We start from the raw sequence: 16,381 nt of genomic DNA, 5'->3' as shown, positions 1-16,381 counted from the left end.
AGTTATCTTTATGTCCACTTTACTTTCTTCACACTTATATCCCAATTATTACAAATGACATCCCTTATACTTTCGTTGGCGTTACTGTCTGTTAGTTATCATTAAGATTGTGTCTAACAAAGAAAAATGAGCCCTTAAAAGTAGGGGTGTGCGAATATTCGAAATTTCGAATATTTTTCGAATAGTGTTTGCTATTCGATTCGATTCGCACTGAAATTTTACTATTCGAACTTCCTAAAGACAAATGCAGTCAAAGTCCGGTTGAAAGTGACCCCTTCAGATTTTCAATATGCTTCACCTCTTTACACTCTCGTATTGCGGCAAAGCTGCCTTTCAAGCTCCGTTACGGTCGAACTTAGCCAAGAGACAAAGTCCGGTTAAAAAGGTCCCTAGATTCTCAATATGCTTCACCTCATCACACCCCCGTATTGCGGCAAAGCTGCCTTTCAAGCTTCGTTGCGGTCCAACTTTGCCAAGAGACAGTCAACGTCTGATTGGAAGTGGTTTCTAGATTTTCAATATGGCTTCACCTCCTCACACCCCCGTATTGTGGCAAAGCTGCCTTTCAAGGTCCGTTACGGTCGAACTTAGCCAAGAGACAGTTAACGTCCGTTCGGAAGTGGTCCCTAGATTTTCAATATGCTTCACCTCATCACACCCCCGTATTGCGGCAAAGCTGCCTTTCAAATTCCGCTACGGTCGCAAATGTATTAACTCAAGAAAACGCTGGTTCCAATAGAGATTAAAGATGTGGCAGAGTTGGGGGCTCAATTAATGCTGTTTTGGATCTGAAATTTGGGCAGGAAGTCCGAAAAATTGGACGCCGAAGCTTTTTAGCATCCAAAATTTCAGATGTGCTTATGTATCGACGTCTATGAGGCAGATTTGTAACTCCGGACTTGAAGGGAGCACACCCTTGTCCGCCACATCAGTTGGGCTTCCACAGAAGTTGAAAGAGGAGGAGAGGCTGACGAAATGGCATCTCTGCCTATCATGTGTAAAGTGTTGTCGGCAACACTTTGGCTGCACCAAATCATGTACATAAATACAATTCGGCCTCTACATTGCCTCATTCTTGATAAGAAAGACAACTATGCAATATGACCCCACCAGCGCTTCATCAACCTAGAGAAAAGAAACACTTTCATGTTGCGATCTCACAAGAACATACTTAGGGATTCTCTGCAACTTTTTCTGTAATTTCACTTCGAATTATTCGAAAAATGTTTGAGAAATATTCGAAAATTATTCGAAATTATTCGATTCGATTCGCACTCAATCTTTATTATTCGAATTCGCTTCGCACCCAAAATTTTGCTATTCGCACAGCTCTACTTAAAAGTAATCTTCTTTCCTTCAGCTCATGATATGCAGCTCGCAGTGATATCAGCCGAAAAAATACGAACATTCGGGGATTAACAAAAGAATACCAAGATATAATTACGAACGCCATAGCGGGGGACTTCTGAATGATTTTTGCCACCTAGGGTCAAAATGTACCTAGTTCTCAGTGCACTGGTGTTGTTGCATGCCGACCCCATCAAAATGTGGCCGCTGCGGCCTTGCAAGCTCCTTTCGTCTCAACACTACGACACTACGGTAGGTACAGCTTTTTAACATTTCCGTCAAATTAAACACCGTGCATTCGCAGCAATGTGCCAGCGGTGCCAGTTGTAAACATAGGCAAAAATATGAGCTGTTACACGTCCATTCGTGTGGCTACGATGAGGTATAAACAGGCCGTCGGCAATGCTCGCAGCTCTTCACAGGACTACTCACGTGGTCGTTTGCATGGTGGTCGCATTGTCGATGAGCGAGATTGAGGTTTGCGCTTCGTGAGATACGAAGGAAGTCATTCAAAAATCCTTGGAGCGGCGTCAGCCTTCAGCGTTGGTTTGTCGCGTTTCAGGGACACGGAGTCGCCGTTGATGTTAAAGTCATACGCAGTGACAATGTCCGAGGCATCAAAATGGTTCGCACATATACGTGTATACTTCCGACTCAAAGTTAAAATCGCCACTTTCCTGCCGTGGTATGGCTCGCTTCCTTTCTCACCCTGCTGCTTGTCTAATCGTAAAGAAAACAACGACACCTTTCTGGTTTCCTTGTAGCCGGAACGGCACCCCGCCACACGCAGCATCTGTTAGGCATCCTAGCCCTCAGACAACTAGGGGTGTGCGAATATTCGAAATTTCGAATATTTTTCTAATAGTGTTTGCTATTCGATTCGATTCGCACTAGAATTTTACCATTCGAACTATTCGAACTTCCCAAAAACAAATACAGTCAACGTCCGATTGAAAGTGACCCCTTCAGATTTTCAATATGCTTCACCTCATTACACTCTCGTATTGCGGCAAAGCTGCCTTTCAAGCTCCACTATGGTCGAACTTTGCCAAGACACAGTCGACGTTCGATTGGAAGTGGTCCCTAGATTTTCAATATGCTTTACCTCGTCACACCTCGGTATTGCGGTAAAGCTGCCTTTCAAGCTCTGCTACGGTCGCAAATGTATTAACTCAAGAAAACGCTGGTTCCAACATGGAGATGAAAGATGTGGCAGAGGTGGGGGCTCAATTAATGCTGTTTTGGACCTGAAATTTGGGCAAGAAGTCCGAAAAATCGGAAGCCGAAGCTTTTTAGCATCCAAAATTTCAGATGTTTTTATATATCGACGTCTATGAGGCAGATTTGGAACTTCGGACTTGAAGGGAGCACACCCTTGTCTGCCACATCAGTTGGGCTTCCACTGAAGTTGAAAGAGGAGGAGAGGCTGAGGAAATGGCATCTTTGCCTATCACGTGTAAAGTGTTGTCGGCAACACTTTGGTTGCACCAAATCATGTACATAAATACAATTCAGCCTCTACATTGCCTCATTCTTGATAAGACAAATATGAAACACCACCCCGCCAGTGCTTCATCAACCAAGCGAAAAGAAACACTTTCATGTTGCTATCTCATAAGAATATGCTTAGGAATTCTCTCCAACTTTTTTTTCTGCAATTTCACTTCGAAGTATTCGAGAAACATTCTAGAAATATTCGAAAAATATTCGATTCGGTTCGCACTCACACTTCAAAATTCGAATTCGCTTCGCACCCAAAATTTTGCTATTCGCACAGCTCTAGAGACGTTTACGCTAACTTAAACATATCATATCCAGCAGCTTGTCTCGCACTGCGCGAGTATTTCAATACGCGGACGGCGCAAACGATCGCCTCTGTGGTGCAGCTGCAGCATTTTAGAGCAGCGTATGAAGCTCGCCCATAGCGTGACGGCGCAGTTTCGTGACCATAAAGAGAATTGAATGACTCTGCTATCGGTGACCTCGCATTTGCCCGCAATACAGTTTATATATGTAATTAAATGCGGCTTTCCCCGATGCTTTAGCTACTGTATGGATGTGCCAACTGGCAGCAGCATAGGCCCATACCTGGATTTCCCTGAATAGAGGGAGGCTCTTGCACCACTTGACAATCTTGTAGAGACGATGGTCAGCAATGTTGCAAAGGCTGCTCAACAAACTTGGGCCCCCATCTGCACCCAGGGTCCCAGGGGAATCAGGGGCTCCTGCATCCAGTGTTGTGGCTCCAGTAGCAGACACCTTGTTGCCAAACTGCTCCGACAACCTGGCAGGCATGAAATTACATGCAGTTTGGGGTGAAACATGCACTGACTGGTACTAACGAGTAACCAAAACACATGCTGCATGAAAATATTCAAAAGCACCTCACCAGGCCCTAATGTAAATTTTCGTTATACATTTTAACTGGTAAAGTGCAGTATAGAAAACTATGTACTATACAATAATTTGTTGAATTCATTCTCTATAGAAAATAAAAGGGACCAAAATGGTGGCCAGGAGACAAGTTTTGCTGCCAAGATAGGCATTCACTCCTTCTGCCTGAAGTAGCGTCCACAAGTGACCTTTCTTGCCTGCCTTCACTATACTGAAGCCAAGCAACTGCTCGCGTTTTATGTCATGAGTATGACCTCCTTGTTCTCTCTGTTCTAGGCAGTATTGCGCACTTCCAACAGTGGTTTCCCAGTTCACAATTATTCACTAAAGCCATGTGCCAAATAGGTGCTAGTGCATGCAGTGTCTATGTAGAGGCAGTTATGTATGCGACTTTCAATCTCGGACAGCAGACCGGACTTTCTCAAAAGGAAGGGAAGACAGGCTTTTAATATTTAGGTAAGCTGTTTTTGCACTGTAAGGTGGTCTGACACTTTACAGACGTGATTGTCAACACATGATCTATGCATTGCATGTCTATATTTAGAATATCCAGGACTAAAACAAAGCCTCATTAATACATGCCTATTTAAAAAATACAGACGGTTAAAATGTAGCGAACATTTTTTTCAGATTCTCAACAGACTGCAAAATCGCCTTAAAAAAAAAAAAAAAGTGTGTTTACCGTAAAATGCCGAGCAAGCACCCCCCTACGGCGAAGGATAATGCGACCAGATGGGGGGGCTTGCTCGGTCCCGGACTGCAATTCAAGATGGCGGCGGGAGAGCCGCTAAAAATAAAAAATGCCCATCCATGTTTCTGATGAAATGCTTTATTTATTTGCCGTTTTTATTTCCCCTCGTCACAGTCAAACTTGTCAAACGACTCCTCAGAGTCGGACGCATAAGTTAAGTCCGCAATCGGCCTGCAGAGACCTGCGATCTTCTGGTGGCACATCGCCGCCACTGGAGAGCCTGGCGTGCAGTGCACAATCCTCCGAACCATCTAGTGCATTAGATATGGCACATCCGGTGAACGATCGAGTCACCGTTTCTACCGAAATGTCTGCCCAAGACTGGGATACGAAGCACAGGACATTTTGCCGGGACGGTTTTTGGAGGTCGCCCTTCGCATTCCGCTCGTCTTTCCTCATGAAAGCACACGAAGTTCAGGCCAGCAGCTGCTTCCACGCAACGTTCCATGAAAACGGTGACTGAAGATATGGTGATGTAGCACACACACACAAAACGCAAACTTCCAAACGAGTTTACTTCTTGAAAGTACAGCACTTATACGGGCTGAACAGGAACAATCACACCGATAATGTTACAGTCCATTTCTTTTCTTGATAATGTTAATGAGGGTTAACTGACACAAGTTTACATGCGACGCTCGTCTTGAAAAAAAAAAAGTGGCCGCAGGGGAGGAGGGGGGCGCTTGCTCGGGTGGCGGCGCTTGCTTGGCATTTTACGGTATTTACTTTCCTCGAGAGGTCAAAATGCCACATAGAAGCCCTGTTGCCCGTACTGCCACATGTCCGTACGATCGAGAGGATTGCTCAAAATTCAGGAGTCTCCCGGGAGAATCGGAAGTTGGCAGGCATGCAAATGACCAATATTTCCATTGAATACATTGGTGACACATTCTTAAGTCAAACCTCGTTAATACGTACCCGCTTTAAACGTACTAACGGTTAAAACGTAGTTGCGACAAATCCCCGACCGAGTCCCATAGAGCCTAATGCATTCGCTGACCGCTTAAGCCGTAGTGGTTCCCCCTATGCCTACCGGTTAGTGCGTACCCTGCGTACCGCGATAACTTTTTGTGCCATAAAATTTTACTGTGCCGCTCAACTTCCCGACGCCAGAATGTGCCGCTCTTCGTCCTTTTTGAGAAGTGCGCAGATCAGTCGATCCCCGATTCCGACTTCCGCGCGATTGCGGCGACGCCTTTGCGGTTAAGCATCGGGAAAGAACGAAGGCGAGGTGGCGGCCACCGACGAACGCGCCGACATGACTTATCGCCGACAACCTTATCACAATAAGTATCTTCAGCTATCTGCTCGGGCACGCGTGCGGCGCAGCGCTCCTTTTTAAGCCTACTGCACGCTTTTATTAGGCGACAACCTGAACGCGCTGGGCCGCCGATCGCTGCCGCTTCGTTGTGCGCGGCCGTCTTCAAGGCTGAAGTTGAATTAATGGCACAAATGCTCGGGCAGGGTCGAAGAACTTCAGCCATGCACGAACTAGCCCGACAGCAAACGCTACTAAGCCGTCATCAGGCGCGCACCGCTTAAAGCGAAAGCAGATCGCTGTTGCGTAGTTAGCGTTGCGGGTCGCGGGCGCCGAGAAACCTCGCTGCATTGACGCTATCACACTAAACGCACGTGTACGATACAGCAAGCGTAGCGCGGTTGTAACCATACTGCACGCTTTTATTAGGCGACCACCCAACACGCCTCCGTCCGCTGCCAGGACCGCTAGAGAATCGCGGAGTGCGCATCGCTTGCATGAAGCTCGTCATCGCTGCGTTAACCGAGCAAGCTACTCGCCGCATCTGTGCACGATCTGGAGCGAAGTGGGTACGAACAACATTCCCACGATAAATGCGCGCGTGCGGCACAGCAAGCGGCCCGGTAGTGACGGCGTGAGCCGAGTAGGCGACACGCTGCACGCAACTAGCCGGGAGACGATCGGCTCCACGCGGCCGTACCGCGTTTCACTGGAACTGCGTCAGTTTTCGTTTAGTGGCAGATCGCGGTTAGACGCGCACACATATACCGCGGAAATCACACTGTCCGTTCTGTCGCTATGTCGGTCACTGCGTTGACCGCGTATCAGGGACTCTGCAATAGTTTCGAAATGCTCTTCGGCGTCGCCACTACGCGTTATCGGGCGGTCGTGCGAGTGTGCCAGGATCTTTTCTCCACATTGGCAAAAAGAAAGAAAAGGCTTTGCGGTGGGTACTTTAGGCAATATTTGCTGTGGCACTCTATTTATTTGCTGGCGGCGATGGCGTACGCTAGGAGATGCAAATTTGCACTTGGTGTTTAATGCGTACTACCGTTTAGTGCGTAGTTATGCCGCGTTCCCGGCAGGTACATATTAACGAGGTTTCACTGTATGGAGCTTCTGCTTTAATTGTCGAATGTTAAACAACTTTTCGAGCCCGCAATACAAAGCCCGCCTATGCCTTTCTGCACTACAGAATTGGATGATATTTAAACTGCAGGTGGCCAACGCGGCCCTTATTTATCGCTGCAATTAGCGCAACTGAGAAAATTATGGCGCTAATCGGGCATTTTGGCACAGCATGGCGCAATTTCAACAAATGTCACGGCTTTGGCATAGCTTTGCACAAAAGTAAGAAGTTCTATAAAATTGGCACATCGGCACAGCTGTTGCACCCCAGAATGTAGTTATTAGATTAGGTATTAGTTGATTCAAATTAAAAACTTGAATATTCACACAACCTTACTCGGAATTCAATGTTCAGCTGCAGATTTTTTGCTTACCGACTTATCTCTCGATCAGTATAGTGCCAGAGGTGCTCCACAGAGACAATTTCCTGCACAAGAGAGGGTACCACAGGTGGCTGCTGCTGGCCCACAAAAGGCTGCGGGGATCCTTCCAGTGGAGACCCCGACGACAAACTGCGTGATTCTGTGCCCCCCCCCCAAAAAAAGAGGACAGTGGCTAAATGCAAACACACTCACGATTTAGTACTTTCAGAAACAAAGAACACAACGAATTACAGTAAATAGCGCCGGCGAAAACAACAGACCAGACGAGAAGGACACGTAACACAAGACGCATCTTGAGTACATCTTGACAACGAATTGCCCTTGATAACGTTTGCTACACTCTTGGAGTCTGCTGGTCAGACTAATTCTCCCACTGGCAGAAAATTTTGCAAAGAAGAAAAAAGTCAGTGGCCTCTCTACACTATTTAAATGTTGTTTTGGGTGTTTTTAACAACGTCAGTCACAGTGTTGATAAAGTTATTATGCTGCCTAATCACCACGTATTTTGAGTTACTCAGTATTTTTAGCACGCTGTCAATCATCGATATCAGTTATAACTGTCGCCAGTGTATGTGCACAGCAAGTAGAACATATTTTGCAGATTGAAAAATTACATTTTAAACCTTACATTTTCTGAGTGAACTGCTGAGGGTATACAGGGCTTCCACTGCAACAAAAGGAGTGTTTGATAATGATTGTCGGTCCCTAAGGAATATCAATAAGGTACATGATTCCATTAATGTCTGCTTAGAGCAGTATATCAATATATAAAGAAATTACAGTGGACTATGATTTGACAAAACTTGCCTAAATGGAATGATGGTATTTACATTAGTTGGGCACCCATAGGCACAAACTTGGGCTAAATTCAAGCTACCTTTTGCAAGCTTAATCAGAACTTTAAAAGGGACCAACAACCGATTCTTCTTGACCCATTTTTTTTATGGTGCGACAAAGCTCACCCTTCGCAGTGTTTGTAGCTGCAGTAGTTAATCCCAAAAGCACGTAGTTATTTTACACGCAGTATTTTTCGATCTGAAAGGCTCTAAACACGGACAAACCTTTCCTCCAGCAACGGTGAGAATTGATAGCGATGCCGCCAGCCCATCTCGCAATTTGTGAAAGCTATCGTTGTTCTGCTTTCGCAGGAGTTCCTGTAACTATGCTCAGGGGTGAGACAGCTGAAATTGATTTGGGAGCAGTTTTTGGAGCAGCAAAATTTCAATTTTGGAGCAGAAGAACCCTGTTTTGGAGCAGTTAGGGGAATTTTTTGTCATCTCAGGAGCTTGAACAGATCTGTAGCAACTTGGAGGGACACGTACATATTTAAATTGGCCTAGGATAGACGTAACACTGAAGCAGCCTTTGGAGAAAGTATTGTCAGGTATGAACTGTACTACCTCTTTAAATACTATGCGACCTATCAAGCCCGAGTAAGAAACACACGAAATAATTGGAAAAAAGGTTCTGCAAACTAGGTTAACTTCATAAAAATATGAAAAAACAACAAAAAGAATGTGTCTGCACAATTAAGAATTGCAGTTACATAGCAGTAGGTCTGTTTAAGATCAGTGATATCATTTAGCAGATTACTGCTTTGGCTTTTATTGCGATAGCATTTATATGGACATTCTGGACAGGTTTTTGCCGTCGGCATCGCAGTCATGTTCCATATAAAGTCCAAATCGATAACATCCCCCGCGCATATGTTTTACCCTTGGGTAAAAGCGCGCGAGCGAGGGCGACGAACGCGGTTGAGGCAGAGATGAAAAGAGCCGACCGATCCCCATTGCATGGAGGGCACATGCAATAACATAACACCGCATGCCAGGCCTGCCATTGATTGCTACTCATGCAGCGCGCCGCCCGTCTTGAAGGAGCACGAAAGTATGCGAAGGAGCGGGGGGGGGGGGGATCACTCGAGCAGCAACTGTGGACTTTGACTTTAAGGGCACGGTCGCGATCGCTGGCGCGCGCGCTACCTCGGCTGGCATCACAGACGGCTTGTATACCCTTCTAAGTGCTGTGATCCCATCGCTTCTCTCCTTTGAGCAGCCGTATTCTCTTACACCAGAGTTTTCTAGTAACGCGAGATCGGATCATAAGTGTTAGCTGGCAGCCTTACTTCGGATAATATTACAATTTGATGCTATCGCGTTCACTGCTTCACTTGCGGTGAAACTAATATTTTTTTATTGTAGATCTGTTTATTTAGCTTTTCAAGCTTCTCCAGAGCTTCCTGTAGGTTAGTGTTTGTAAGGAGGACATCACAATAAGCGCCTTCAGCTCGGCCGCATGGTTGGCGTAGCGTCAAACCTACTGCACGCTTTGAACAGGCGAAAAAAAAGACACTCTACCGCCATTCGCTGCCCCCTCGAGAGCGCGGCGTGGGCGCCAAGGTACCCCGCCACATTGACTATCTCATGAAGCTATCTTGCACTGACTATTGCTTACGGTACTGCGAGCATAGCGCCATTGTAAGCGCACTGCACGGTTTTATTGGGGAACCACACAAAGGCGCTTCGCATCAGTCCGCTGCCGACTTCGGCGTGAAAAACCGCCAGAGCATCGCGGAGATGCGCCGCATGTAGGAAGCTAGTTGTCGCCGCGTTGATGCAACAAGGGTGATGCCTCTCCCGTGCACGGTATGGGTCGTAACGGTACAAACACTCCTACAGCAAACGCGCGTGTAGGTGACCACACACTGCAGCGTCGACGCGAAAACCATTGCGACCGGAGGAACACGCTACGCACAACGAAGAACCTGAGAGCTATTACAGCTGCGCATGCCACTTGATATCGCCAGAATACACAGCCTCGCGAGAAGCAGCACGCTCGGGGCACGGCAGAACATTTTGGGGGCGCCATGCATATTTACAACAACCCAGAAGAGGTTAATTATGGCGACATCATGGGAGCCCTCATTACAAAGTTGCATAGAAACACGGTTGGGCGCGTCTACGCGTTTTGCGAATGTCTCATTTTCTTGCTATCCCAGGCGCTGCTATAGGCGCAACTTGGAAAATCATGTTGTCAACTCAGCCTTTTTTCCCAACGAAGCTGACGTAGGCATTGAAATTCTGGCTTTCGAGGCTGTTTTGAAGCAGTTCGGTGCAATTTTTGCGATTTTCATGCTTTTGGAGCAGCTTGGTGCAGGAAAATGGAATTGTATCAAAAATGCTTAACCACCTTTATTTAGAGCTTTTCAACTATTTCACATGACCATTGTGACAATTCACAAGCAAAAAGACAGCGCGAGAAAACAAGTCCACACCAACGTGACAGCGCAACAACGCCAATCTTAGAGACCTTAGTTTTAATAACAGCGTTTGCAAAACTCAGTAACGCCATAAACGCATGTTTAAACGGCAAACACCGGCCTTGGGGCCTATGTTTTTGCTGGTGGGAACTGAAAACACGTCGAGATGACATCTACACCACATTGTGTGGCCAATCAAGCCAGGCCAAACTGCATTAGGAGTCTACATTACTGCTCCCCACTGCCACTCAGGCCAGTTCATGACATGTCATATGGGATATACAACAGATACAGTAAAAGCTCGTTAATTCGACACCCGTTAATTCGGAAATTCGGACAGCTCTATTGGTCCCGGCCAAAGTGTATGTTTATCTATGGGACCAAACCTTCGTTAATTCGTCAGAATTGGGCTCCGCACCGCTTAATTCGGACAAATGCTGACGGCTGCCGCTACACAAAAGTGTGGTAAAGCATCGCTGGCACCACTGGAGCGAAACCGAAACCCGAGTGACATCGTCATCGTCATCAACTAGTGGGGGCGATCGCAACGTCACCAAACGTCGGCGTCTTCTTTCTTCGCTTGATTGCGCCTCCGACGCCATTTCACCCTTGTGTTGTGTCGGCACCGCGTCTTCTTGCGCGGAGTTCTTTTTTTTTTTTTTTCCCCGTTGTGACCGTGTTTACATGTGAGGCCCGAGCATGCGGCAGTAGCTGACGATGGCATCGACGAGGTGTCAGCCGAGTCCAGCGACGATGACTGTCCGACCTTCGATGCTGTCCTTCCCACAGATATGACCCTTCAGGACTAGATCGCGATTGATGATTGTGTCGCCACGACTGGTCTCCTGCCCGATCAAGAAACAGGGGTGGAAGCGGGCTTGAGCGTTTTGGAGCAGCTCAGGGAGCAGAAATAATGCTGTTTTGGAGCAGCTTTGGAGCACCAAAATGTGTGTTTTGGAGCAATGCAAGTTAGTTTTGGAGCAGAATTGCAGGGTCAAACATCATTGTTGTTTAATTTTTATTTCTGGTAAACACAAGAAATTCCAACGATTTTAGAAAACATTCAATATTGATGAACCAACAGCACTTAAACAAATGATATATATACACACGCCCGCGTACGTGTTATCATTAAAACATCACAGCTGTGATAGAACAATGACCCAGGAAAACGAGATAAGCGATGTTTTGAATAGCTACACTTGACTAGACTGACAAATGAAAAACGTTCATGGTAATCAACGTTTTTCAGCAGAGGCGTTTTTGCGCCGCATTTGCCGGGTTGCATTTTCGTCAAAAGCCGGCTTCAAAAAGTTCCTTCGAAATGCGCGGAGGTCAGCGCCGTCTGGAGGCATTGGAAGAAACCAAACAAACACGCGTCTGCACCCTAAACTCCACTTCTAGGACGAGCGGGCGATGCGCCGCGCGAGGCGTTTTCTTTTCTACTTTTCGAGTAGGAAGACGCGGCGGCGCGATTTTTGAGATAGCGTTCATCAAAATGACGCGCGCGACCCTCCGACCACGCGTCAGTCGCGCATGATGTCCAGCCACTCGGGACGCAACAGCGCGATTTCGCGAAGGCGTTCGTCAAAAAACGCGCGCGTCCCTCCAAACGCGCGTAAATCGCGCCAAAAATTGCGCCGCGCGCTTCCACCTTTTCCCTTCAAGTTCCAAGATTTGTCAATTATTGGTGTCGGTTATATGCACGCAAATATGGCATTTGAGGTGCGATGATACTAGATGTCGCAAGCATAGGCGTGCGCACAGGGGGGCAGGGGGGGGGGGGGCGGCCGCCCCCCCTAATCATCTAAGAGGGGGGCGCAAAATCCGACCCGTACATTGACCCTTCTAGTCACCTAAGATGGCGCAAAATCTTCCCCATACATTGACTTAGTAGGGTGGGGGGCGCTGTGATGAACCCTTGCCCCCCCCCCCTAATGGGGAACCCTGCGCACGCCTATGGTCGCAAGTGCACAATTTGTATCCCGTGGTTCTGTTTTCGTACTACCTCACATTCGTCTTTTCAGTAATAAACCTTCCAAGTGTCTATCTTGTTCTTTTTTGTATATTTCTTCACTCGCCACCTCATGTACCAAGCCACACACAGCCACGGCGGCGAGCGGCATGTCATGTTGTGCTGCGGATGGTACGAGCTACAGCGTACTTGACCACGAGCCGAGCGCAGGTTCTGACGAGCCAAAATCGAACAACGCGACCGATCGCACTAGCGAGACTAAGCTCGTCGCTGCACGAGCGCGTTTACATGCTGCATTTATAACGTCTAAGGGCTTGTGTGCAATGCAACAAATTTTGCACATAGAGAGGCATGCTCTCGCTAAAAAAAAAAATGAGTTTCAGAAATGGTCCAACCGACTTACACAAACCGAAGCCCTGTGAGTGATTTCGCAGTTGGTAGTGGCTTCATTGACCGCAAACGGATAAAACAAATTTTTCATTTTCATGCAGACTTATGAAACAAAATCTATATCTTCATGGCTTCACATCAAATGAAATATTCGCAGTAAATAGAACCTTTTCGACCTGATGAAACGTCAACGCACTTACTTTTATTCATGTTCGCAATCCCAGGCCACGATGACAACAACCGCCTCGTGCGCGCAGCGCGCCAGAAACTCCTCTGCCGCCAGCGTCACAATCGAAATATCGCTGCACAACTCACTTTCTTGTTCGCTAGGTTTTTTGCGCCTTCGACAACGTCGCGAGAGCGCGCCAAGTGATGTGATGATGATATAATGTTATAAGCTCGCTTGGACGCGCCTGACACGGATGACAGCGGCACATGAAGGCACCAAACGTAGCCTCGGTGATCGGTTCCGGCAGCGCACCGGAGCCCATCGCAGAGGCCGTGCACCAAAGACCGCTTGGGAGCAGTTTTGGCGCAATAATGCGTTTTGGAGCAGGATGGCGCAGCAGAAGCGCATTGGCGCAGCGTGGCGCAAATGGCGCAGCACTTCCACCCCTGAAGAAATTATTATTAATGATGTCGTGACCTCATCGCACCTCACGAGAAGTCTCGGAGGCGCTTTTGATATTAGAGGACGTTTGCCTGAGCACTTGCGACAGTTTGCGTGCTGTTGGCCATTTGGAAGAGTTAAGAAAAATTGTTATGTCAGCCGGAATCTGCGCGAAAACGCAGACGACCATTACAAAATACTTCAGCAAATAAAGGTATGCTTCTGGAACTTGATTTTAATGTTGTTTTTCCTGTTTATTCGTTAATTCGGCATTCGGTTAATTCGGACATTTTTGCTGGTCCCGTGAAATCCGAATTAATGAGCTTTTACTGTACATCATATTACAACAGACCTTCATAGTAAAGAGGATTTTGGTCTGTTGTAAAGGTAGTATGTAAAATCCAAGTACTCTTACAACAGACTTTTATGTAAACGCCGAATGAGTCTGTTATAACCGCAGAGAATTACAAGTGACAAACATGGTCTTATTTTTAACGGGGGACCAAAAAAAAAAAAAAAAGAGATTTCTGGAAAATTGCATTTTCAGTTTCTGTAGCCCATTTTCTATCTGATTCCAAAATATCTTCACTTAAAACTACGTAGAAGTGCTATAAAAATTTTTTTTTTTTTGCGTCTGCCGACTTGGCGAAAATTGCGAAAATAGCAAAAAAAAAAAGCGTTTTTCAAAATTATCGCTCGGCAACGGCGCAACCGGGCGCCACCATTTTGGGCTCATCGTAAAGAGCATTTCTCTGTGTTCGAGTTCTCCGTTTCAGCTAGCTCCTCCATTCAATAACAAGCATACAAAAATCCTAAGTTTCAAGTTCAATTCAAGGCCTCCGATTGGCTGCTTCTGCCGTGATGCTCGCTTTGGGATCGTCGTCTGCTGCTTGCGTGTCGCGAGGTCGTGGCTGTCGAAAATTGCGCTACTTAGTGACGCGTTCACACTCGTTCTGTGTTCACGGGTCGACGATAATTTAGAGTGCTTTAGTTTGGCAGCTGCAAGCGGAAGCTCCATCATCAGATTACGATAGCGCGCCCCACTCGTCGCAAACATCGCAGACGTGCGACTGTAATAGCGTTGACTCGTTGGACCCACTGTTAGAGGTTCTTCTTATCAGCACTTCGGAGCTTATGACGAAGACCACCGCGGTACAACTCTTTGTACTCGCAATCGAGCATGACAAACTTTGAAACATCAGGCACCGCGGCCACGCACTTTGCAACCGAGCTTTCTACTCGATATCGTGGCTAGGCCTGACTCCGCTCACAGTGCCGATCTGCAAGACAAATCCGAACTTTGCGGGCAAGAACATCGCGCTAGCGGATATGCGAAAGCAAAGAAGCCACAATGTCCTTCGTCGCAGGCAACGAATCGCACCGCCTGCTGGCTCCTCAGAACCGCAGATGGGCATTTTGCGCATCGGCAGCGGACCCCCCGGCCAAGCTCGCTGCGCAGCGACCGCTCGGAGAAGCGGTGGCAGCGGCTAGCAATTTCGCACGTCAGCATCCCAAAACGCAACACCAAGCACGTTGCGTGCCAATTTTTTGTAGCTACAGCTAGGCATAGCTGATCATTGACAGATCGGAGATCGGCAGCCTTCATTTTTAAATCGGTACGTCGATATCCGCGACGCACTGTTCCCGTCCCAAAAGTATGCTAAGCGATGTTTGAAGTCGGAAGTTACTGAATTTGGTATGCCTGTGGTAGAAAAGTCCTCTTTAAAGGAGTCCTGACCACCTTGCTGGCCTGACATTTTAGTCAATTATATTTGAATGTCCGTTGTACCAGAATCCATTGTAAACGAAGCTCAATCAATGGAACAAATACGGAGGTCGGCATAACGCCGCAAAATGGTATGGAGTATCCGAATGTCTGTTGTAAACAGATCCGTTGTAATGAGGTTATACTGTAACAAGCTGTTGCAATGAGATAATGTGGCATTATACACCTTCCCTGTATTTGTACCATGTTGTGTGCGCCTGTGTCCAAGGTTGCCCGCGCCTGTGTCATGGGTGGCTTGTCTAGGCGTCGTTACTCTCTCGATGCACGAACCAAACCAAGTAATCGAAAATGTCACTATGCATATGCGCGGCTGCATCGAGTAGCAGTGCGCGTCATTTCTGAGACGAAGTGTAGGTTGTGGGAGAGCACACGCGCCCATTTCCTTTCCTTAAGGCTGGCGCGATCGCGAACTGACGGTGGTAGCAAGGGACCACTAGGAGAGGAGCACCGTCACCCTTTCCTGTCGGACAACCCCTTCTTCCCCGTCACTCCACGCGCCAATCCTCGCTTCCCGGCTCGCGGGAAAGGGAACTCGCCCTGCGAGGGAAACAACCCTCGTGGTGGGGAGGGAGACGGGAGGTGAATAAAACAACCGGGGAGACGAGCAGACGCTCTCTCGTGACCTGCTGACCTGCGAAGTAACACCTCACCGCCCCGAGACCCGCCAGCCGATCATCGACCGAAGGTGTAAGCGTTACCCTTTGTTTTTCTACGAGAGCGGACTATCCCTCTATGCGACATTTACGCGTTATTGCTAGTGTAGCAATAAAGTGTTGTTTGTTGTGCTAGCCTGTTGCCTTATTCACCCGAACCCGTCGTAGCTGCGATGACGCGCGCTACGGGAAGGGGACGTTGACACGGTACGACTATTTGCGGCTGGGACCGGAGCTAGGCTTCTGCACCAGCCGTGCATAGAGCGGACCCCCTCAAGGTAGTAAAACTATGTCGCTCCAAAATCTTAGCGGCTTGGAAACTGCATGCACGGTTGCATGAGCACGCTGAAAAGTTGCTCAAGATGCGCTGACGAGCATGAGATCATTACGCCACGTGAAGGCAGTGCCATTTTAATGCATACTACTAACGCAGGCCTATATGTACAT

General features: G+C 47.4%; 1 protein-coding gene across 1 annotated transcript in view; it reads right to left on the bottom strand.

Moving 5' to 3' along the window:
• The window catches only part of LOC119405129 (nuclear hormone receptor FTZ-F1 beta), a 113,409-nt gene that overhangs the window by 31,635 nt on the left and 65,393 nt on the right, over positions 1 to 16,381 (bottom strand). Inside the window, exons 9-10 of the mRNA XM_037671927.2 lie at positions 7,253 to 7,400; positions 3,436 to 3,631 (exon numbers count right to left, since the gene is read on the bottom strand). Of these exons, the coding sequence (XP_037527855.1) occupies positions 3,436 to 3,631; positions 7,253 to 7,400 (344 nt within the window). The remainder of the gene's footprint in view (positions 1 to 3,435; positions 3,632 to 7,252; positions 7,401 to 16,381) is intronic.

This window comes from Rhipicephalus sanguineus, chromosome 1 (genome assembly GCF_013339695.2).
Source record: "Rhipicephalus sanguineus isolate Rsan-2018 chromosome 1, BIME_Rsan_1.4, whole genome shotgun sequence".
NCBI classification, from domain to species: Eukaryota; Metazoa; Arthropoda; class Arachnida; order Ixodida; family Ixodidae; genus Rhipicephalus; species Rhipicephalus sanguineus.
Note: the sequence above shows the minus strand (reverse complement) of the source record. Positions and strands in the feature narration are given on the sequence as shown.